Source organism: Branchiostoma lanceolatum, chromosome 12 (assembly GCF_035083965.1).
Source record: "Branchiostoma lanceolatum isolate klBraLanc5 chromosome 12, klBraLanc5.hap2, whole genome shotgun sequence".
NCBI lineage: Eukaryota > Metazoa > Chordata > Leptocardii > Amphioxiformes > Branchiostomatidae > Branchiostoma > Branchiostoma lanceolatum.
This window is the reverse complement of record NC_089733.1, coordinates 12,726,304-12,749,065: the sequence shown is the minus strand read 5'-3', so window position 1 is coordinate 12,749,065 and position 22,762 is coordinate 12,726,304. Positions and strand designations below refer to the sequence as shown.

The 22,762-nt window shown below is 38.0% G+C and overlaps 1 protein-coding gene across 7 annotated transcripts in view; it reads left to right on the top strand.

Moving 5' to 3' along the window:
* LOC136445839 (V-type proton ATPase 116 kDa subunit a 1-like) overlaps nucleotides 1–22,762 on the top strand; it is a 268,423-nt gene that overhangs the window by 235,295 nt on the left and 10,366 nt on the right. For 4 of the 7 annotated variants that reach the window (XM_066444002.1, XM_066443997.1, XM_066443999.1 and 1 more), the window contains exons 1-10: nucleotides 526–647; nucleotides 4,108–4,288; nucleotides 5,388–5,466; nucleotides 10,925–11,022; nucleotides 15,409–15,537; nucleotides 16,925–17,025; nucleotides 20,813–20,939; nucleotides 21,391–21,473; nucleotides 21,764–21,857; nucleotides 22,497–22,709. In XM_066444002.1, coding sequence (XP_066300099.1) covers nucleotides 4,172–4,288; nucleotides 5,388–5,466; nucleotides 10,925–11,022; nucleotides 15,409–15,537; nucleotides 16,925–17,025; nucleotides 20,813–20,939; nucleotides 21,391–21,473; nucleotides 21,764–21,857; nucleotides 22,497–22,709 — 1,041 coding nt within the window. In that variant the 5' untranslated portion in view covers nucleotides 526–647; nucleotides 4,108–4,171. Of the gene's footprint in view, nucleotides 1–525; nucleotides 648–4,107; nucleotides 4,289–5,387; nucleotides 5,467–10,924; nucleotides 11,023–15,408; nucleotides 15,538–16,924; nucleotides 17,026–17,407; nucleotides 17,485–20,812; nucleotides 20,940–21,390; nucleotides 21,474–21,763; nucleotides 21,858–22,496; nucleotides 22,710–22,762 lie in introns of those variants that run through there. The other 3 variants (XM_066444001.1, XM_066443998.1, XM_066444003.1) reach the window with 3 other exon arrangements.

Sequence of the window (22,762 nt, the reverse complement as noted above, 5' to 3'; positions counted from 1 at the left end):
GGCCAAAATTATGAGAATTATTTGCCAGAGGAGCAAGTCAGCCATATTGAAAATGTATAAGGCTATTGGCGTATAACTCCTTTGACAGAGTATTTAGCCTGTTTGGCAGTTTTATACAATTTATGAACACCCCAAGAAGTCTGGTGGAGACTATGAGGCGCTGTTGAGGGTATGATGTGGTTGTCGATATTTGGCGAAATTATCAATAGTTGAAGAAAGTTGCTTTGTGACAGTATTTTCGTTTGATATTCTAGATATAACTGACTTAAATTTCAATATTTTGAGCAAGTTATGTGAGATTTAAGTGAGTATTTTTTCTGAAATTACGTATGCAAGTAAACTCCTTTTAGCCCATACATCCGGGATCTCAGGCGTCAGGCTCAAACGTCATCGTCATGGGACAAACCGCGACAAAACGCAATAAAAGTATAAGCTAGAAACCTGAATATTAAGAAAACTGATGCACAGCCTCATATTATTATTAATAGAACATCTCATTTAACTTTTAATGCGCCATGTTCTGTCGTTTTAGTTTTTCGTGATTTTACTTTCTTCATACTGAATATTTGAAGAAGTTTGACACGTTTGGTTGCGTCACCATCACATGACGTACAACACCGGGTACTGACAAGGATATCTCAACACAGGTGAGAAAGATTTGCTCAATTTCATCATATTTGAAGCCTTATTTAAGTAAAATTTTAAAAACATTGCTTTTATTGAACTAAAAACAAGGTGAAAGTATAATGATGAGCTGGATAAAAGGCCGTTTCACCACCGAAATCTATGAAAATGGCGGGGTCTCTTCGTGTGCTCGGTGACCTAAAAAAATATGGAGGCGTATGATTTTTCTGTCATACTACTATTACTAGTTAACAAATTCATGGTAGTCCACTAAAATATAGTATAATACAATTTGCAACCATCTTGGTCTATCATGATGAAAGTGATTAACTCTTAGGTGTCTTGCAAAGATTTGATTTGGAAACAAGAATCTATAATTAGATTTCAGAGTAGAAATTATACTAGAAAAATATCATGTCTGGTTATGTTTTATAAATATGATTTTCTTTGTGACCCTCCCTAAAGGAAGAGTGATATGCCAATGGTAAAGAGGTTGAGTTTTGTCATAATGAATACTAATAGATTAGTTGCAGGACTTCTGTAATTAATGCAATTTAGGTATACTGTAAGTATAACTGCAAGGTCGTTCACCTTTTTCACACTTCCCATAATCCTTTGCTACAGATTGGTTGTAGGTTTGCTATGACAAATTATAATGTTATAGAATATATATGTATATAGGGTTTGAATAAGTATGCAACATATGATATTTTCTAATCAAGTTTCACCAGAGAAGCAATCGTTACAGATGCTGGGAAAAGAACACATTGAATTACAGAACAAGATTTAGGGGTACAGTAGAAGCCACTTAATTGCACCTCGGATAAATGCACCTTCCATTTAATTGCACCGAATCCCAATGTCCAAAACCGGTTCCCATTCACTGCATTGTTAGTGACTCCGCATATCTGCACCGCGCCAGGTCACCAATGCCGGATAACTGCACCAATTTTTTTCAAAAATCCTCGACAAGTTAACTGAAAAGGTTCACCAAAATCGGCAAACGCAGTACTAATGAGCCGATACCTGCCGGTGTAAAGGCGCAATACCGCCAATATGTTTTAAAAAAAAATGAATAGCAAAAGAAGGCGGTCTCCATTGACAGTTACGTTGATAGGAATCGTATGGGAGGTCCCGGGTGGGTCACTCGTAATCAGTAACCAAGTTTTAGTTTCAATTCCTAGTTTCATGGCGGTACATGATTTACGTAAATCGACAACTGCACTCTACGTTATAATGTAACACAGAAACTGTTTTCCCATGAGTGGCATGACGATGTTTCAGAATGCCTCCCCTGTAACATTGAATGAATGAAGACCTTTATTGCACATTTCTGCCACACTTGGCTAACTACAGGTCGCAACAAAACAAAATAACAAGTACAGTTTACGTATACAAAAGAATATGGCTATCATTAGATAAATTCTACTTCTCCTCGCTTTTCTGTTAAAGTAGATATAAAAGAACAGACGTGTTTTTCAATGGGAGGTTTGTTTAGTCGCATTAGGAATATGAATTTTTGTACAGTACTTATATGTTATTACGTGTGTTGTAATGCGGTAGATCGCATGGAAAGATGAAAGAATGCAAAATCAAAACAGGTTCCTAGTCATTATTTTATTTTCAGCAAGGGGTCAATAAATAAAAATTAATAAGTGCATTATTTCGTCTGTTTTCTTTGTGCTAGTGTTTCTGACTAACAATACACCCCCTCGCCCATGGTTGTGCGGTCCAGCTGGGCATTTCGCATAATTGCACCAGCCGGATAATTGCACCAAAAACGCTGACAAATGGGTGGTGCAGTTAAGCGGATTCTACTGTATTACAATTCACATCACATTCACAAAAGTTTTTAAAAGATATGTATTCCCACTTGGATATGATGTGAGGGATTGCTTTTGTCATTACAGTTGGTGACATAATATTATGGAGGAGCCTCATGCCTTAGCCTCAGGCACCAAACCTCTGCACATAAAAGAACGTAAACCTAGCTGCACGTTAAGAACCCAACACACTTACCGAGAAGTAGGGGTAACCAGATGTGCTTGACTGAAAGTGAAAACGCAAGGCACAGGGAAGCCACATTGTGCTTTTCTAGCACCATGCTTCACCTCAGTTTAGGATGACTGCTTTACCTTTTATCTTTCATACTAGTCTGCAGTATGGCATGTTTAAGTTGCCAGCTAATGTTAGCTTTGATGTGTCACTTATGAGACCATTACATGTGGTACAACTTTGAAGAAATGTGATGTTCATACACACTCTTTTCAACGCTCAACAATAGAAACCATACTGACTCACTGGCATTCTCATCAGAGATTTAGTACATCAAACTTCTAAGGGTACATTTCTGGCTGGACCAGATTAAAGAAATCAGAAACATAGACACTTACAACAGTATATTTCTCTTGGACAAAGTTCATAATCCTTTGATATAATGTTATCACAGCTTGAGAGGAAGTTGGAAGTAAGGCCTCCTTGATGTTATTGCCAAAAAAGCCATCAAGTCTACAGTCTAGATACATGTATAAACAATTTTCTGTATTATTCCACATACAAGATTTTTTTTAAAAACGATTTTTATACAATTTGCAGATTTAAAACTCACCTGAAAATATTACAACATCTCTAAAACCACAGGAATGCTTAAGTCAAACTTTGAGGACAAGTTTGCATTTTTCTTTGAAGACTGAAGAAAGTAGTGAAGGTCAGCATTGGTAGAACCTTCAGGTCATGGTCAAAATGTTTGCCAAGTTCATGCGACCTTCAGGGTCACCTTCAAAGCTGCCCAAGTCCATGGTTACTGTTAAAAGTGTACGTACCAGATGTGTCGCTGAATGATGTTGAAAGCAACATACAGTAAGCGTCCCTGAAGTTGGGGAGTGTAAAGCCAGACTTGTGAACTTTATCTGTTGTTAAAGTTAGATTTCTACATATGCTTGTGATCACAGATAAAAAGTTACTACACTGATACTTTGCAGGTGACAGTTAAGTAGATACAGATGTGTGAAGACACTAAACAGGAACCTCTATCTTCAAAAAGTGTGTGATTGGAAAGTCCTTGGGTTGAGGAAATCTCAATTGATATTATGATAATAAGTTAATGCAACTTATGCTCAGGTCAATAACCCTATACTACATGTACACGTAGATGGTAATGGCATTGAGTTTGATGTTTGGACCAATAGAAAGATGTACAAAATGCTTCAAAAACATGTCATACCCTACATCTGCTTGGAGATAGACATTTTGTTGACTCAGCATGATGCTGATAGAAATGTCATCTCGAAAAGAAAGTAAGTGAAACTGAGACATACATTTGTAGCTAGAGCGGCACTAGTATGAATACTATTTTGAATCAACCAGTTTGAAAAAAACATGTGTGGAAGTGAAAATGAAAGACCAGAAATTGCTTATTTTGTTGCTTTAAAGTTTAAGAAAATGCTGTAAATCGTAATGATCCTATCTTCCTCTGTCTTGTAGCACGTCTTCAAGGAGATAAGAAGCTTTTCTCAGTGAAGAATCAGAAGGCTGCTGCGGGGTCACCATGGGGTCACTGTTTCGCAGCGAGGAGATGACCCTGGCGCAGCTCTTCCTGCAGTCGGAGGCTGCGTACGCCTGCGTGTCGGAGCTGGGGGAGCTTGGACTGGTGCAGTTCAGAGATGTAAGTAGCTTCCCAGGAAGGGGTGGGTACTTTTACAGAAAATTCCGGTCCAGGTCCAGAGGGTCAGGTACAGGTCCAGCAATACTATATATATAGTATATGTTTGGAGAGCGAGACACGAGTACAGGTCTCTGTGATTGCTACAAATCTGCTGTATTGTTATTTTCCTAGACAGGTAACATCCTGTTGATAGCCTGGTACTGTGAATTTTCCAATTGGTCCAACAACTGGTCCACTTACTTTTCCCGGACCAGTTCGGCAAGAGATACTGGTTTTGTACCGACAGAGCAGAAAAATTGTAAGGCTGACAAGTCTGTGAGCTCTAAAAGACATTTTCGGCAGAAATAGTAATACAGTGTTCTCTGGATCACTGCATGATTTTTATGGATAGGCTGATGTTCGCAAGTCACCAATCCCCGTCCCATGTGATATATTGTAGCATTTTAGGTGAAAAATATGCTTGACTTTCTGGTGATTTTGAAATTCTGTTACCTTCCAGCGATCAACAAATTTGTCCGAAGTCTCCCCGCTTTAAGTGACTGCCTATGCTAGCTTGATTACCTTGCTTTTGCCTTGGCCAAATCAGATATGACCATGTGCATATCAATGATTAGGTAGGGCTCAACCTGTCCATCATTCATGATGAATATTAATTCCAATTTGAATAATTCTAATTGGCCTAAGCCTCAGTAATGAATTCCATGCTGTTTAACTAATTGCACAAAGGGAAATCTTTTATTCTATTAAATTTGGTTGATTAATTCTGACATGTGAGCCAGTGCTTTGTCAGAATTAGACAGTCTTGATCACATTTTGTACTCTCCTTTATCAAAATGCTGCTCATGTGCTATTTGTTGTCCTTGAAGCATCATTATCATCAAACATGCCAACATGGATGTTATCTGAATTCTGATATGCTTTCTTGCTCCGCGGATTTCTTAAAATAATTTATCGTGTTGTCCTGGAAAAAAAAGCATAGTGAAAAGTAGATTGGTGATTTCAAAGTGCTCTATTTCTTAACATGGACCATATGAGCGTATACATTTGTCTTCAGTGTAATCTTTGTTGTTCCATCCATGATTGTTTCTGTTCTACGCAGTTGAATCCTGATGTCAACGCTTTCCAACGGAAGTTTGTCAATGAGGTACGACGTTGCGATGAGATGGAAAGAAAACTGCGTAAGTATACAAATTAACTCTTCAAATTAAGTCTTAATAGCATCTTAGTTTTTATATGGTCTTTGTCTAGAGATATTTCATGAATGTCTTATAGTCAGAAGAACGTAGAATTGATAGAATCATTTTCAATGATACTTACCCTACTGTGGAAAATTTTTACTTTCATCTATGTTCAAACAGATTTCGTTGAAAAAAAAGTTTTATGTGTTTTGTTGTCACTCAAATCATACTTTGATATTATAGACCATATTCCAATTATAAAGTCATACTTTAGGTCATAAAGATCCAATTTTGGTCACTCAAAAGTCTCCATTCAGTGGAAAGGGGACAAGGAGAATGGAGATTTTTCATCCATGGAGTTACATGGTAGACAAGCAATAACTGTACTGCCTGTGAGGCAAAGAGATATCCTACTATGGAAAGCTATTTCTGGGTACACAAACAAGTTATTATTCAGATAACAAATCTGTTGCACTGTGCTATGAATGGTTCTGGAAATAAGTGATGTGTTCAGCAAATGGTCTCCGAAAAAAGCACCCAAATTCATCACAGTGATTGGCTTCTTACTGCAGCCTCAGGCCTAGTGAATGTAATAGGCAATACAGTTTATGTACTTGCACTCAGCTAATGCTCTTTTGGGATGCTAGTGAGTCCAGCCAATACTCAAGATGTTGGTAGGGTGTACTTGTATAGCAGTGTAGGATTACAGAGCCAGCTGGGGATAGTTTAATTTCAACCCCGATCATGAACATTTATAGGGAATCCAAATTTGGTAGACGTCAGAGCGCATTTTACACAGGATGTTGGAGCTACTGTAGATCTTGAAAAAGTCGTAGTGGTCTTATTTTCACAGTTTTCATGTTGACCTCTCCACCATGAATTCATGCAAATTTCTAGGAAAAATTGCGGAACAGACAGAATTAGGATCTGCTCCCCAGGGTAAGGCAGTGCGTGGACAGAGCATGGGGGTTGCAGCGTCCTTGTTCCTCTCTTTAGAAGAAGCCGTGTAGAAAATGTTCAGTAAAAGAGTCATGACTTTGAAGCTCAGGTGTTGTTGATAGATACAGATACGAGCCATCTCCTACAAACGATGCCCCGTTTGCTTGCTGATGAAGATGGCTCTTTCTGTGTTATCTTGTCTTATTACAGCCAATGGTCAGTGATTGGAATTGTGCAGGCTTGCATTTGGCTTTTGGTTTGGGAGGATACTGGTTGGAATGCAAATTGGTTTGACGTGCCGTGTATTGATTATCTAATTTTGATCAGAATCGTACATGTCATCAATGATCAGTGAAAAGGTATTAGGTGAATGCAAATAAAGTGGAATAAGAAATGAGCCTGGAATATCCAGTATTTGCGATTTTTCTCTTTGATGATGTTTTACTAGTTCTTTCTTATGCAATTTCAGGCTCGCAATTTGATGGAGGAGATGTTATTCAAATTTTCTATTCAAAGTAGAAATCTATAATAATTACTCACTCAATGCATGGAGATTATAGCGGTATCTAAAGGACTATCTAAAAAATAATACATAATAACGTATGCAGAGGAAGATGGCAATTGTAACTAAATCATCATGCCTGTGTCCTAACTTGTAAAACTGTAAGGGATTGGGGCGTGTGTGTCTTCCTCAATATACATTTGTTCTCATTAGAATTCTCCGGGAGTTTCGACTCCGGGGAAAGCTCGTTAGTTGAAAAGGCCGTTGCCGTGCCTCTCGCTGAGAAGCTCGTCATCCTTCCTCCACAGAAGGTGAATCGCATCATGCTAACGACGTCGGCGGTTGTGTGCTGGTAATTAGTCGCCTTGCTGTGACCCGAGATAAGGGTTTTAACTACTGCTCAGGTGTTCTGGGAAGATGTTCCCTCCCTGGATGCCGGGTCGGGTGATAATGGCAGCCCTGGTTCATTCACTGTGTAGGAAACGTGTTACATGTAAACTATGTGGTTGATAGAATGGCAAGTGAATTGTAGGTAATTTACATTCTGTAGATCCCCACAGAACAGGTTGTTGTTAAGGCATGACTTTAAGATCACGTCCTGTCATTTTGTGTGTACTTAAAATTTAGTTATTTTCATGGGGATTTGATTTCGCGGTTTGAGGCGAAAGAAGATTTCTCCTGTCTTAGCCTTCGGAACAATTCTGCAAAAACTGCAAACATAATCCCACAGCAAACTGCAAACATAATTCCACCGCAAACATTTCAAGTTTACAGTAATGGCAGCCCTATTATTCAGGTTATTGATTGATAATGTTATTTATTTCATAATCATATTGTGTTGCATAATATTTTTGTTTCGCATTTTTATCAAATATCCAAAAGTTATGATCATTATTCAGCATTTTAAAAAGAAATCATCTATTTTGTAAAAGCCAGAAATGATTCTAATGCTGGTTACATTAGGATCTTGCCCTCAGCCTGAAATCGATGATGTGATATTTCATTCCCACTGAAGTACTTTTCAACGTTAAGCCCTATTATCTGTCACCGGCTAACGAGCGGCACTTAATTCTAATCTACTGTGTGGAAAATACACTTTCTTCTGGCCATGAAGGTCCATATATGAGGGCCTCAAGGGTTTTCCTTGCCTTAAAGCACTGGCATAACGTTAACGACTCCATCAGACAATTGGCATAAGCTTCCAGCATTGGCACTGTGTCAAGCACACGTCATCTGTTGACCGCCACTGTGGAGCCACCTGCCATTTTGTTTCGGAATTCGATTGATTGATGCTCCCGTGGATCTTAGACAACTATCATCTCCCCAAAAAGAAGAGAAATTGTGAGATAGATAGCCCAGATGGTCGTAAGGGGTGTAAAATTGGTATTAGAGGAAATGACATACAGTTCTTTAAGGTCAGCTTGTTTCGTAATTCGTTACGATTGACGCTCCCTTGAAATTCAAATGACTATCATCTCCCACAAAAGAGCAAAATTGAGAGATAGCCCAGAAGGTCCTAGGGGATATAAGATTGATATTAAAAGTGATGACTTCAGAGTTCTTTAAGGTGTAAGAGTTGCTAGCAGGTCTAAGTCTTCAAGGATGGTTCCTGTAATGATTAAGGGCCGTGATGAATTGTACGCTGATCAATACAGCCATGTGGCGATCGTTGAGGGAAATTCAGATGTTTTACACAACCCAGGCAAGAAAAGAAAGTGTTTTCCGTCAAGATAACTTTGTTTCTCATAGCTTAGCTGTTTGTAATGCTCTTAAACTTAAAGATTTGCAAGTCAATTGCATTTAGAATACATTAATGATTTAGATGTTTTTATTAGATGGTAACTCACCGCTGAATTCTCCATTCGGTGCCACAGTTAAGTGCTTGCATTTTGCACATGGTTTATGTAGGTGGATTTTCCAAGCCGCCGTCTTTAATTTTGGTTTCTATCAATTTTAGCCCCTCCACATTCTGTGTTGCCATCTTGCAGTTGACCTTGCATTTATCAGAATCAGATTCATTTTCTGAAGTAAGTTGATATAAAAAAGCTGTACTGTACATGTATTTTGTATGTTCCAGGCAGCACTGTATTTTATAGCTTTGGAAAATGTTTTATGCAACGTTAATTAAGGAAGGCAATCAGGAGATGGTAACTTTATCTGGTAGAAAATAGGTTGATGAGAGCAGGGCATGTGTGTACTTAATGCTCGTAAAACCAGTAAATCTAGGCCACTGCCACATGCATACATGTATTTGACATCTGTACATGTATATGGCTGACTGTATCTTTTGCTTGACAGTGTAGCTATAGACTGGTGCCTTTGGTTTAATCAAAGACATGTATTTTGACAAAATTGATATAATTTTTCGACTTCAAGATCACACCAAAGACATATCATTAAACTTGTCGCTTCTCAGGTTTTTGAAAAGATATGTTGTACTAGAAGATCAACATGGAAATAGTGTGATTGAAAAGTCTATACCTTATTCTCTCAGTCCCGTTTTCATCTTGCCCTAGCCTTCAGCGTATTCTTTCACCTTAAAATGTTTGAGAACCATGGAAATGAATTGTCATGTACATGTACTATAAAATAAATGAACATCTTCAGATTATTTTTGCTAAATAAATATAGTTTTCCAAATGCAGACATGTTGGTCCAGAGGAAAATATTGTTTTGGAAAATAAAAGAAACCTAGTCCATGATGTTTTCATGCATCAACACCAACAGCAATGATGCGGTAAATGCATGAAGTATTAATAGTCTGGCCCAACTAGAAGAAATAAAGAGATAGATAGGCATATGTACCAAGAGACATATGATTGAGTTCTGTATCTATCTCAGTATCCTCACAAGCCGGATAGGGTCGTGAGGGTCTAACTATATTTATTGGAAGGTTGGAAAGTAGATTTCATCATGAGATTTCATGAAAGTAGATTTCATCATCTTCTCTATAGGGACTATATTAAACCGGTCTGTCTATACAGTCATGTCAATAAGTTCATATTATTCCTAAATCTTTTTTTGTACACTTTGGCAATGCAAAATCGGAGTTCCTGTCAAAAATCAATTGTATGATCATTAGAAAGCAGTAAATGCATGGATTTGCATCTAAACCATGAAGTTCTATTTGGACCTCATACATGTACAGTACTAGTACTTAACTGTTGCTCCTCTAACACAAAGAATTTTGTTTGAGATACCTTTATAAAAGTAAGATGAGCATAAAGGATGTATTTAGAAACAGTGGCTGTTTTTTTGGCTGTAAATGAAAAAAGATGCAACATTGTCAGTCATCTATACATAGTATAAGAAGGCAAGAAAACATTATTCTTCAATATTTACATGTACCTACTCATTGTATGTCCGTTCAAACTGTTAATTGGAATGATGCCATACAGTGTAGTGGCTTACAAGAGCCAAGCTATTTTGAATTTGTTAAACCTCCTCATGAGCTCATCGCATCCTGTCAGCCTGTGTCAGTGACTTACACTCGAACATGAACGGAAAGTTCCTGCGCTTTGTCACGGCAGTTCCTTGCCAGTCCTTCTCCTGACAAAGACATTGTGACTGTCTTTGTGTGGAAGGAACTGAGGAAGAAAGGAAGACTGTAGGGTCAGGATTAGGGTTACCGAGGATCACTTGTGGTCTAAAGACAGGCAAATACAGCTTGTGGTACAATGGGGCTTAAGGGAGAAGCCAAGTTGATGTTGGGTGCGGTTTTTACATAGCCAAAGGAAGGTTGTGAAAGGGACTTTGTGGAAGTCAGATTGTACATTTCCAAAAGAAGGCTGTGAAATGGAGTTTGTTGACACCAGATTAAACATAGCCAAACAAAGGCTATGAAAGGGAGTTTGTTGACACCAGATTGTGCACAGCCAAAAGAAGGCTGTGAAAGGGCCTTTTTTGAAGCCAGATTGTACTTTTCTGCATCCTTGATAATTATCGTAACTTTTCTATCATGAATATATCACGTACAATGTTAAATCTGTTGATGTTGATGTTTTTTTTTCTTCTCAGGATTCCTTGAGAAGGAAATCAAGAAGGCGGGCATTCCCATTGTGGATACGGGGGAGAACCCTGATGCACCCCCTCCCAGAGAGATGATTGACCTAGAGGTGAGGGTATTTATGATTATTAGAGGATTATTAATATTTTCATAATTGGTACACAACTGTTGAGTGCTTTGCAATTGTCCTAGAAACTTTATCTTTATGTTCAGTTTTTTCACTTATAGGTTATTACCTTCGCGACGAATGGTTTCGTCGAGAAGGTTATTCGACGGTGCTTGTCTGTGTGTCTGTTAGTGAACAGAATAAGTCGAGAACGCCTGGATGGTTTGTTGTCGTAGTTGGTGTGTCGGTGTGTATGTGGCAAATCTCAAGATGATTAGATTTTGGGCGAAGTGTTTTGCATAATTAACGAGAAAAGTGTAAAAATGTGTTCAATTGTATGCTTTACTATGCGTTCTGGTTGCGACGGGGATATTGATACGGGTAGATTGGGGGCAAAGTTGGTCATGAGGGGTCATGAGGGGTCATGAGGCAGGCAGGAAACGTCAGTTACATGTACTGCAGCTGCCAGGGACAAATTGGCTATCAGCCAGCTGTAGGGCAGATACAAGAGATAGGCTTGCCCATATAGGCAGTAATGCTTTAAAGCACTAAAACAAGGGCTCAGAAAAGGATTCACCTTAATTGCAAGCCCCAAAAATTCTTATGCACCAGAAAGCCACATCTGTCTACTTTAGAATCATGCAAAGAAAATAGACAGTTGACCAGCTCGTTCTCTCGTAACAGCTGACAGACGAAAACAATCGTCAACTTTGACCTACTCCCAGCCTGGAAGAGTCCACTCGGAGCATGTGAAACCAAACCACAAAGATATCTCCTTACACCAATTAAAAGACTGAAACATACAAATTTTGACCAAAGTTGGATATACACGGCCTTATATGAGTAAGAACAGTCATTAATGCAGTGCCACAGCATGGGAATACCGAGCATGTCTGTGTGTCTGTTAGTGAACACGATAAGTCGAGAATTCTTGGAAGGATTGTCTTGGTATTTGGTATGTTGGTAGGTCTCGATGAAACCTGAAAATGATTAGATTTTGGGCCCCCTATCGGCTTGTTACGGTACTGCAGCGGAACTTCATGTTATGATATCTCGTGTTGTGGACATGCTATGGAACTGATTTTTGAGTGGTAGATAGCTCGTTGGGCAGAGAGTAAGTGGTATAGGTTTGGGCCCCCTAGCAACTTGTTTGGAACTGCAGGGGTAGGTTTTGCTTCAGACTTTGAAAGGGAATAACTCAAGAAGGGCTTGATGGAAGGTCATGATTTTTTGCATGTACATAGCTTGAGCGATGATGTACATGATTGGATACTTATTATGCAAATCAGTAACTAATTTGCATAATTAATGAGGAAAGTTTATACATTCATCAATTTCCATGATAGGACTCGCAAACATGTGACATATGTAACTGAGGAAGAGAGAAATATTAATAGATATCAGCTATGCAAATGAGAACCTCATTTACATAATCAATGAGAAAATAATATAACTCGAGATGGGCTTGATGGATGGTCATGATTTTTGGTATGTAGATAGCTTATGTGATGCTTTGTATGATTGGATGATAATTATGCAAATCAGATTATAATTAATGAGGCAATTTTAAAAACCTGCTGTGTTCCATGATATGACTATTCAAATATGTGACATTTGTAACTGAGGAAGAGAGGAATGTCAATAGATAGAAATTATGCAAATGTAGGCATAATTTGCATAATTCATGAGAAACTACTATCATTCCATACTAGTAAATAACGGCAATTTCATACTTGTTGCATTTAGAAGTTGTGTGAATGTGAACACCATTGAATCAAATTATGCTAATAAGGAGCTTATTTGCATTATTGATGAAAAATGTTAGCATAACCTTCTTTGTTAAGCTCATAATCATAACAAGGAGGTTTGGACAACTTATGTTATTTGGGTGAGGAGGATCAACTGGTATGATTTTTGATTGATGAAAAACACTCCTAATACGTCAGTCATAAAGGTCAAAATCATTTCGCGAAGGTATGAGGTCGTAGAACTCTTGTTTTCTACTGTGCAGATTTGAAGTAATCTGCATAATATTAATGACACATTATTGTAGGATCTACTACACTATGGAGAGTACAAATCATTACCATATACAAAGTCATGTAGTTTTAAAGGGTAGAAAAATTGTTGTATACTGATATTACAATAAATATTTTTGTTTCCCACGGGTCCTCATTATGAGTACTACCTTACGGTTATTGGCTCAAAAGATCAACCAATAAAAGCTACTGGTCCTTCTTTTATTTTATTTAGCTATAGAGTCAGATGGGTTTTTGATGTGATGGTCCGGAATTGCCTATTTGTAGTGAATCTATTGCTGGTACAACAGTTACTACATTTTAACTGGGACCTAGGGAAATGTAGATTCATGTAAATCTACCTAAAGCGTGTGTTTGAAATAAAATTCTTCAGAAACAAGTATAGCCATCTTTTGTAAAGTTTATTATGTATTTGCATGTAGCAGTGAAGTTGTATTTTGTTTTGAGGAAAGCACTGTAAAAATTTTCGTGATGGTTTAATTTTCACGGTCATCACTCCGCAGAGAAATTAAACATTTCCAGGTTTACTACTGTGCTACTAAATTCTTTCAACTGAGAACTTATGTACAAAATACCGCAAAAGCCTAACTATGTTCCTTCCTACCACAAAATTAAGACACCGCAAATATAAATGAATATATAGTATATGGAAAACCAGCTCAGCTTTTTAAGTAACAAAAAGCATTTTGATCCTGGCCAGAGAGTCAAACAGAAATGTTGTGCAAAATTAATGTATATTTCTGGACAGTACTTGAGTTACTGATAATTCATGTATTTTGGCATGATTCTCTCAGGGCTTTCAAGTCCAATACCTTAAGTTATTTAACAGTGGCAGGCTTGAAAATTGTCTAGCATATGCAGGAGGCACAGTTCTATTAGGTTAACTGGATCTTTTTTATGTCTTGATGGTGACATGACCAGCCATTTGTAAAGCACTTTCCCGTATTGGTGTTACAATACAAGAGGATTGAGTTGTTTTCCTTGTGTTGTAACACAGAGAATCTGTTAAAAAAAACACAACTAAAATCTCTTTCAGCACAATGTTTTGTTCAAATTCACTTAATTTTACCTCTTTTCGTTCCAGCTTTGAATATACATGTACTTTCAAGAGATATTCTTTCCATGTTAATTAAATCATAGCAATATTATTGGATCATTTCACGATAGAGCAGCATTCAATATTTTTCCTGCAAGCCAGCTAATGGAAAAATGGAATTTTTCCGCTAAAAATGTATTTTCCCTGGGGCACCATAAACATGTTGCCCATTAATGCAATATCGCAACAGTGGCCGTATCGATCCAGTTGGGTTCATTTTCAGAAATTTTCCTCAGAATTAGGGGATATCAAACTTCCCATCCATCAGATTTGACCGACTTTCTGACAAGACCAATTTATGAATATTAGCACTGATGTGTCAGGGCTCAAAATTCATCTTTGGGAATATTTGCACCGAATTGTGTTTTTTTTTTTCATGCACAACACAAAATAAAGTAGAATGTCAGCAAAACCAAAAAAAGAATAACACACCTTGCTTCCTCTCTTTAGAGTTTAAATATGAAATTCTATAGCTAGCTTCAAAATCATAAGCAAATAGTACAACAAAGATTTCAATATTTTTTCTTGCACTTAAATGTCTAGAGTATGCTGTAAATGTCAAGAGTTTTCTGTATACTGGTTTACAATAATGGACATAACCATACACCAATATCTAGTTACACTGGTGCACCCACAAAATCCAACATTTTAGGTGCACAGCTCCAATTTGGGGTGTGTACGTCATCTATGTACAAAAAAGTACATCTATATGCACCCAGTATTTCCAGCCCTGTATAGCATGTTTGAGACCAGGTGCATTCATATCTAGAGCATGATATGAATATCATTAATAACAATTTCCACATTTGAAATAAACGAGGAGTACATTTTTACAATAAGGTGGAGAAAATTTAAATGAATGAAAATCTTTTGCCTTTCTGATTACTTACAATATGCGTATTGCTTCAAGAACAGTAAATTAAGTAAATATTTTTATCTGTTTTCGTCTGATTCTCATATTTTTTGCTTCACCTGAAGGGAGTTATACAATGGTTTTTGGGTTGTCTGTGTGTGTTTCTGTGATTCCCAATATACACAATCCAGCGTTGGCATATATCCTCAGTGCTGCTAATTTATATGTGGGACTTGAAGGGAAGAGAGGCAATATGGGTAAAGGGGTGAAGTCTGCCATCTCTGATTGTATTTTTGTCCTTACCAGATGCAGGCAGTGCTATGAATTTTTTTGCCACATTTGAAATGTCACATCATTCAGTTTAACACGTTTGGAATGTTTTTCCTGTGTGTGTTTTTCAGGCCACGTTTGAGAAGCTTGAGAACGAGATGAAGGAGGTGAACACCAACCAGGAGGCTCTGAAGCGAAACTTCCTGGAGCTGACGGAGCTCAAACACATCCTGCGGAAGACTCAGAGCTTCTTTGAGGAGGTGTGTGTCCCGTCTGTCCATAGTGCGACACTCACAAGATTGTAGTACTGTAGATTTCATTGCCATTTTGAAAATGTCTCAACAGTTCAGAATATTCGATCAAAACTTCATCTGTGTGATGGTTATTGACATTATGAAGAATTCATTCTCAATTTCTGAACGCAAAGTAAAGTGCTCACCAACAAGATTTCGGTCAGTCTTCTGACCCTTCTCAAGTTGAAATGACCCCAAGGCTGTTACAAGATCTGAATGGGAGTGAAGTGTTAGCAATTGGTCACTTAACATAGGCTTTGGGCCATTTCAACTTGAAAAGGGTCAGAGGACTGACAGAAAGCTTGTTTGTAAGTGCTTTACTTTGTCTACAGAAGCAGCATATAAAATTTCTATCATATTAGTTCAGAATATTTTTATTTATCTGTGCAAGTTTAGAACTGAATAAAAATATCAGTAATTTTAGAAAACTGCAATACGACAATATTTGGCCTTTGTATTAAAGATGTTTACAGAGTATATCTCAAGGAATATTAAGATTCGGGAAATTTAATCAAACAATTGCTGGAAAAATAAGCAGCATGTAGTTGTGAGGTGTTGCAGAAAGATCCTTCTGCTTGTATTGTAGAAAGAAATGTAGGTGCTTGGAATGATCTACTATCCTTACCCTAACATTCTTCCCTGATGGAATGGAATAACCTGCTATGCATACTGCCATCTTCATGTTATCATTATGTTACTTTGCTTTCTTCAGTTAACATCCAAAGCAGGAGTTTTGGACCTGGAGTGCTAACAAATGTACAAATAACAAGTGCTTGATGATTTGCAGGCTTTAACTAACATTTTTGCTTTCTAAGGTTATATTAATAGCTTGGTTGGCTTGTATGTTGCTGTTTATTTTCTTCTTCCATTATTTTGCCTATTTGTGGTGTAAAAATGATGTACATGTATAACATGCACATGTTGCTGTGCTCCAGAAATATAGTTTTGTTTCCCTGTGTTGAAATATGCAGAAAAGTCATTGTTAATTTTACAACTTGGTAAATTGCAAGTTTAATTTTATTATATGAGATAACTGTACTTTTGGAGCACAGAACTACTGTCAAGTATGGTGAATAACAAAATGATTATTTCATATTTGTGATGCTTGTTTTTAATGTGGAGAAGAGTTAACGTTGTTTTATAAGTTATTCTGGTGTTTCTGGATTTTTTTTCCATCAGTCCTCGCTGTCGGTAGTCCTCCCTAACTCCTTCTTTCCCCCCTCCCTCCTTCCTTCCCCCACACTGCATGATGTGGGATAGTAGATTGTAACCACACCGTTTTGTTTGTTTGTTTCCATGGTAATTTTATGTTTCCCTGGCAACGGTTGGTTGGCTACGCTCGCGTCCTGATCAGGCTGAATTCCATCATCAGATGCAGGATCCGGCGCTCGCGGAGGAATCCCACTCCCTGTTGCTAGGCGACGAGGAACGTGGCGGCCAGCCCATGCGTCTTGGGTTAGTACATCTTAACGGGGGTGTTCTCTGGGCCTTGGAAAAGATGTTGTGTTTCCGGTTTTCCTACCAGTCCCTTGCGAGAAAAAGCCTGCCAGCCTGCCTTTTTTGGGTTGACCACAGACAAAATACATAAAATTTTCCATGTTAGAGAGATGAAAACATTGTCAAATCATTTTCCAACATGATCCAACAACTGTATTTCTTGGATCACTTTTGTTGCTGAAATCTTAAACGAAAGAAAAGAAAGAAAAATAAGAGAATCCCTACCTACCAACCCTACTTTTTCAGGACTGTAATCGGAAACACAACATATATTCTCCTCGGCTCTATAGCTCTGTTTAAGGTTGTTTTGATTTCTCTTTGTGTGTGCTTTGGTGCGTAGGAAACGGCGCGGGTGGAAGACACACAGAGCCTGATACACGCCGAACACTTGCCTGATACCCAGCCCATGAGACTGGGGTCAGTAGACAAAAGTCTTCTTCTGATTTTGTTTCCTTCTGATTTGATCTCTTGTGATTTTTCGTTAATCTCCAAGCAGATGTAGGGAGGCAAGTTCAATTCAGTTTTGTTTTGGATAACAAAGTTCTTTGTACACAATCTAGTGTTTTATTCAAGAACAAAATTTCGGTGACTGTAAGTTATATCTTTATTTTTATTATTGGTTTGGCTGTTCAGGACACAAAGCCAGGGCTGCCCAACTAGCCTGTGGCTATTACAGAGGGCTAGCCCTGCTGACAAATACAAAGGCAAAGACAATACAAATGGAATTGAAGTTTTGACAGATCCATTCAGTTCATCCTCTGTGAGGTGACATAGGTTCTGCACAAGTCCCTGACAAGTATGACACCTTAAAAGAAATTTTTATGTTTTCCAAGCTGACTGTTTTTGTTACAAATGGCCTTCCAGAGAAACGGGCAGCTAGGAAATGTAAAGATTTTGCCTCGTAACATCTTCTTGGGGATTAATTTTTCTTTGCCTTTTATGGTTATCCACATCGTACCATGTCAGCATTTCAATTGTTAAATCATGCCTTTGATTTAAAGTTAAACAACAATGTCTTTTAATCTGTAATTATCACAGATTTAAGATATTGGAGAAAAAGAGAGTCAGTGCTTCTAACAATCAGGTATTAATTGTTTGACATCAGTGAAAATTGTGGCAAAACAACATGGCAAGAAAAACTTTTGACAAAATACTTTTTTTTAAAAAAAATAAATTATACATTGCGGAGAAATGAGAGACATTAGTCCTTGCACCTATTGCACTGTCAATGAAGGACCTTTTGTTGATTGCCAGAATGTCGCCAAATTTGAAAATCGCCCGAGAATCAAGTACATTTTTCTCCTGAAAATATTGGACGGTGCATGCTCAGTCATCCTTTAGCATCGTGCAGCGATCGAGATAACGATGGCCAAATTTTGGATGAAAATGTCCTTTTTAAAAAAATTACATACTCTTCAGACATTTTTCCTTCTGTGTGATGCTGGCTTAACACTGAATGTATCCTTTACACACAGTTCCATTTCAAATTCAAAAATAGTTACTGTTACATTTAACAGTATGAGATGCTGACATAGTACAGATGCATATGTTAATTTGCTACAGACAAATGACACACAATGACAAATAGTTTGGGAACTGACATCTGACAAGTCAGACATGTTAACCTCACAAAGCACTAACCCTAATGCTGCTCGGTGATAATCTCCACTCTGTATTGGTGCCACTGTACTGTGTTCTTGGTAATCAACAGTGAAAGGTAAGGTGCGCCAGGGAATATTTACTATTCAACTCTACATTGTAGAAAGGACCTTTGGGTTTAGAATAAAGTAGGTATAATGGCAAAGTTGTAGTATTGATAATACAATGTACACCTTTCTTTTGAATACTTTTGAATACATTTCTTACAACATAACGTCATCTATCAATTGAAAAAGAATAGCAAAATGATGTAATGATTTCTCTTACCAATATCATATTATGATAATGAAATAATGAAAATTGTTTCACAAATGAAGATTGTATTAATCTAATTTATTTTAATATTGTTATGTGACTGAGTTAATTTTAGGAAAATATCAATATTATTGATATCAATATCAATTAATATTATGATATTCTATATATTCAACCATGTATAGCTGACATGCCCACCGGAACTGACATTTCTTTCCAAATTCCTATGACCCTTCCTGGATCTCCCCTTGGAAATACAGATAATATAATCTCATGTCCATGTATAATTCTATTAGACATGATTTGATGTGATAAGATCACTGCTGCCCTTCTGATGCTTACGTGCATGTATACATAATTAGATGTCTTTCCAGTTGAATAGATCATTTGTCCTTTTTGCTACTCTCTTTCCCTGTCATTATAGATAATATGGATAAGGTCAACTCTTAGAATTCTGCCGGATACCTTAAGACTGCCACATGTTAAAAAGAATTGGTGAATTGAAAGAGATCTACTAAATGCATTATTAGTAATCCTCGAGGTCTGCACACTTCAGATATCCAGGTGTTCAAGACATTCTTGAGAGGGCCTGCATAACATGAAGATGTAGTGGTCTTTGGGTACCTGGCATAATTATGAGTGTTGACGTTAGATACCGGTATCCGGAGTTACACTGTATAATCACTTAACTTGCATGACATGGCAGCTTGATGGCAACCCTCTAAAGGATGATGTCATTTATTACCGAGTATCCCTTTTCAAACTGTCATTGATACAAAGTGTAACTTAGGACATTGGAAAATTTGGAAACTCCCTGTGATTCTTACTCAGAGCAGAGCATTTTTGCTACAAAAGAAATGGACACAGTAGTGTCACATCTTCTAACTGAAAAAAAGAAATAAAATTAATGCCAACGTGCTTTCCTCTTTGAACCTAACAAGATTAAGCCTGCTTAACTGAATCTTTTAACCTCCCTGCTGCCTAACCCCATAACCAATACAAATTCAGTCCCAAATGGCCAACTTACATTTGTAGATTAGTTAAAATGGCTGAAAGTTGAATTACAGAAGGGCTCGAAATACAGGGTGCATGTGCACTTGTGTGCATCCAAAATTGCAGCTGTGCACCTAATATTTGACTGTGGGTGCACTAGTGAGGTAGATGTTTTCGTACGTTATAGGGTAATTTTATGTGGTGCACCCAAAATTCTTCCTGTGCACCTAATTTTTTTGGTTGGGTGCACCAGCGCACCTATTCCCAAAAATGAATTTTGAGCCCTGATGCTTATGAATCCCTCCCACACAGCACACCCTTTTATTTTCTATTTTGTTCAGATTTCATTGAACCTACTGGGTATTTTGTTTGCTATAGTAGCGCAAGCCCTTTTCATAAGATTTACCTTTGTAAGACTTCCCCTTTCATTTCATCCGAACTTTACTCTGCTGAAAAGTTCCATTAGACCACACCTTTTCGTTTCCTGGGTTCCCTAACATTTTAACCTTCTCCCTGCTGCCTAACTGTGTAAGTAATAGGGAATTGGGTGCCAAAAATCTACTTCAGCATGCTAAAAGTTAAGGTTAAAATACAGCAGAGGGCAGGGAGGAGAACTTCAGTATGACTATTCACTCCATAAAACTGAGTGCACCAAGGCATAAACTTGATTCTTAAGTTTGATTTTCATGATAATTTTCCAGGTAAGCATATATCTTTTTAAATCCAAGAACCAGCAAATTGAATTGGTGCAGCCTTATCAAAATAGTCAACTGAATAGTCTCGGAAGACCGTAACTTCCTATAGCCAATTTTCTGCTATTTTTTATCACGATGTACAGATTCGTAGCTGGCGTCATCAACCGGGAGCGTCTGCCGATGTTTGAGCGCATGCTTTGGCGAGCTTGTCGCGGGAACGTGTTTCTTCGCCAGACGGAGATCGAGACCCCCCTGGAGGATCCGGTCACGGTACGATTCCTTCTTTATCTTCCGTTGTTCTTATCTCACAAATTCTTTCTTAGTTACAAAATGTAAAAGATTACTTTTGAAAAAGGGAACGCATTGTGTTAATTCTAGTGTAACCTGAAGTTGAATTTTTTTTATATGATTATATATTATACAGCACCAGACATGAATCATCAACAATATTTATACTACCTAGTGCTTGAAGGAGGTTAAAATGGTGATATGTACATGTAGTAGTGCTAGAAGGAGGTTGAAGTTATCTTTAGGCCTTTGTTCAATGTTTCTAGTGAAATTTTCTGTCAGAAAAAGGACGACCAAACGTCCTACCAGCAATAACAGGACTTTCCTTCTCATTTATATTCAAGCATATTTCATAAACAATTGTAAGAGGTGGAATGTCATTGATGGTTGAAATACTGAATGTGATATCAATTAACAATTTTTACATTTCCAGGGTGACCAGGTGCACAAGTGTGTCTTCATCATCTTCTTCCAAGGAGATCAGCTCAAGTCACGAGTCAAGAAGATTTGTGAGGGGTGAGTTATCTCCCTAGTGTTAGGTTACCGCATGATGTCTATTTTATGTCTTGGCATTGAGGCTATGATTTTTTAATGGTTATATTATCAAGTAGAAATAGCAGATAGGAAATTACTACCAGTATGTGGAAGGTTGGGAATCTAAACAGATGCTAAAGAACATATTAAGTAAGGAAGTATTTCTCAGACTTCCTTTAGCTTTCAACAGGGTTTATAGTGATCTGTTGTATAAGAAAACGACAAGAGAAGACAGACATATAAGGTTCTGATATTCATCCTTTGTTCCACAGATTCCGTGCTACGCTGTACCCGTGTCCGGAGACTCCCGCGGAGCGTCGGGAGATGGCCATCGGCGTCATGACCCGTATCGAAGACCTTCAAACGGTAGGTATAAACTAGGGGAATGCAGAAAGTTGAAATCTTTACCACACAGCACTATCAATAAGTTTGCTTCCATAGGTTTAACATTTGAAATTAAGCTGCAGTTTGAATTGAGATTAAATGTCACCCTTGTTTGTATCCAAAAGCATCTTTTAAGTTCACAGAATCCCTGGATGCAGACCTTTCCCAAAATTCATCTTCAAAAGAATACTTCAGACTAAGTCAAAATTATTGTGTACTTCTACTAGATATATACTGTATATGGAAATAGAAAGCCACATCTGTCATGAAACAAGGATCATGTGTAATTGTATGTAGTAATACTGTCATGTGATGTAAAACAGTAAATTAGATTATTGATGTTGCAATAGGGAGGTCACCATTAAACCTCGAAAATAAAACCATCGTGAATATTTCAAGATTTACAGTAGACTAACAGTCACTCCAGTGTCAGGTGACCCCAACGGACTTACATATACATTGACCAACTTTAGTGGAAGTAGGGGTGACGGCTAGACCTAGAGCGCTTGATGGCAGACCGTGACGCCTGGAGGATCTGGAGGGACAGAGTATCCTTAGTCCGGGCAATCCGCCCGACATGATGATGATGAACAGTGCAATAATCTGTTATCATTTGTGCAGGTCCTGAACCAAACCCAGGACCACCGTCACCGCGTGCTGGTCTCCGCCGCCAAGAACATCCGTGTCTGGTTCATCAAGGCTCGCAAGATCAAGGCCATCTACCACACCCTCAACCTCTTCAACCTGGACGTGACACAGAAGTGTCTCATCGCCGAATGCTGGTGCCCCGTTGCTGATCTGGAGAGGATTCAGTTGGCTCTGCGGCGTGGAACGGTTTGTCTTCCTTTGATACATGATATTAGTCTGAAATCCATCCTATTCTAGTT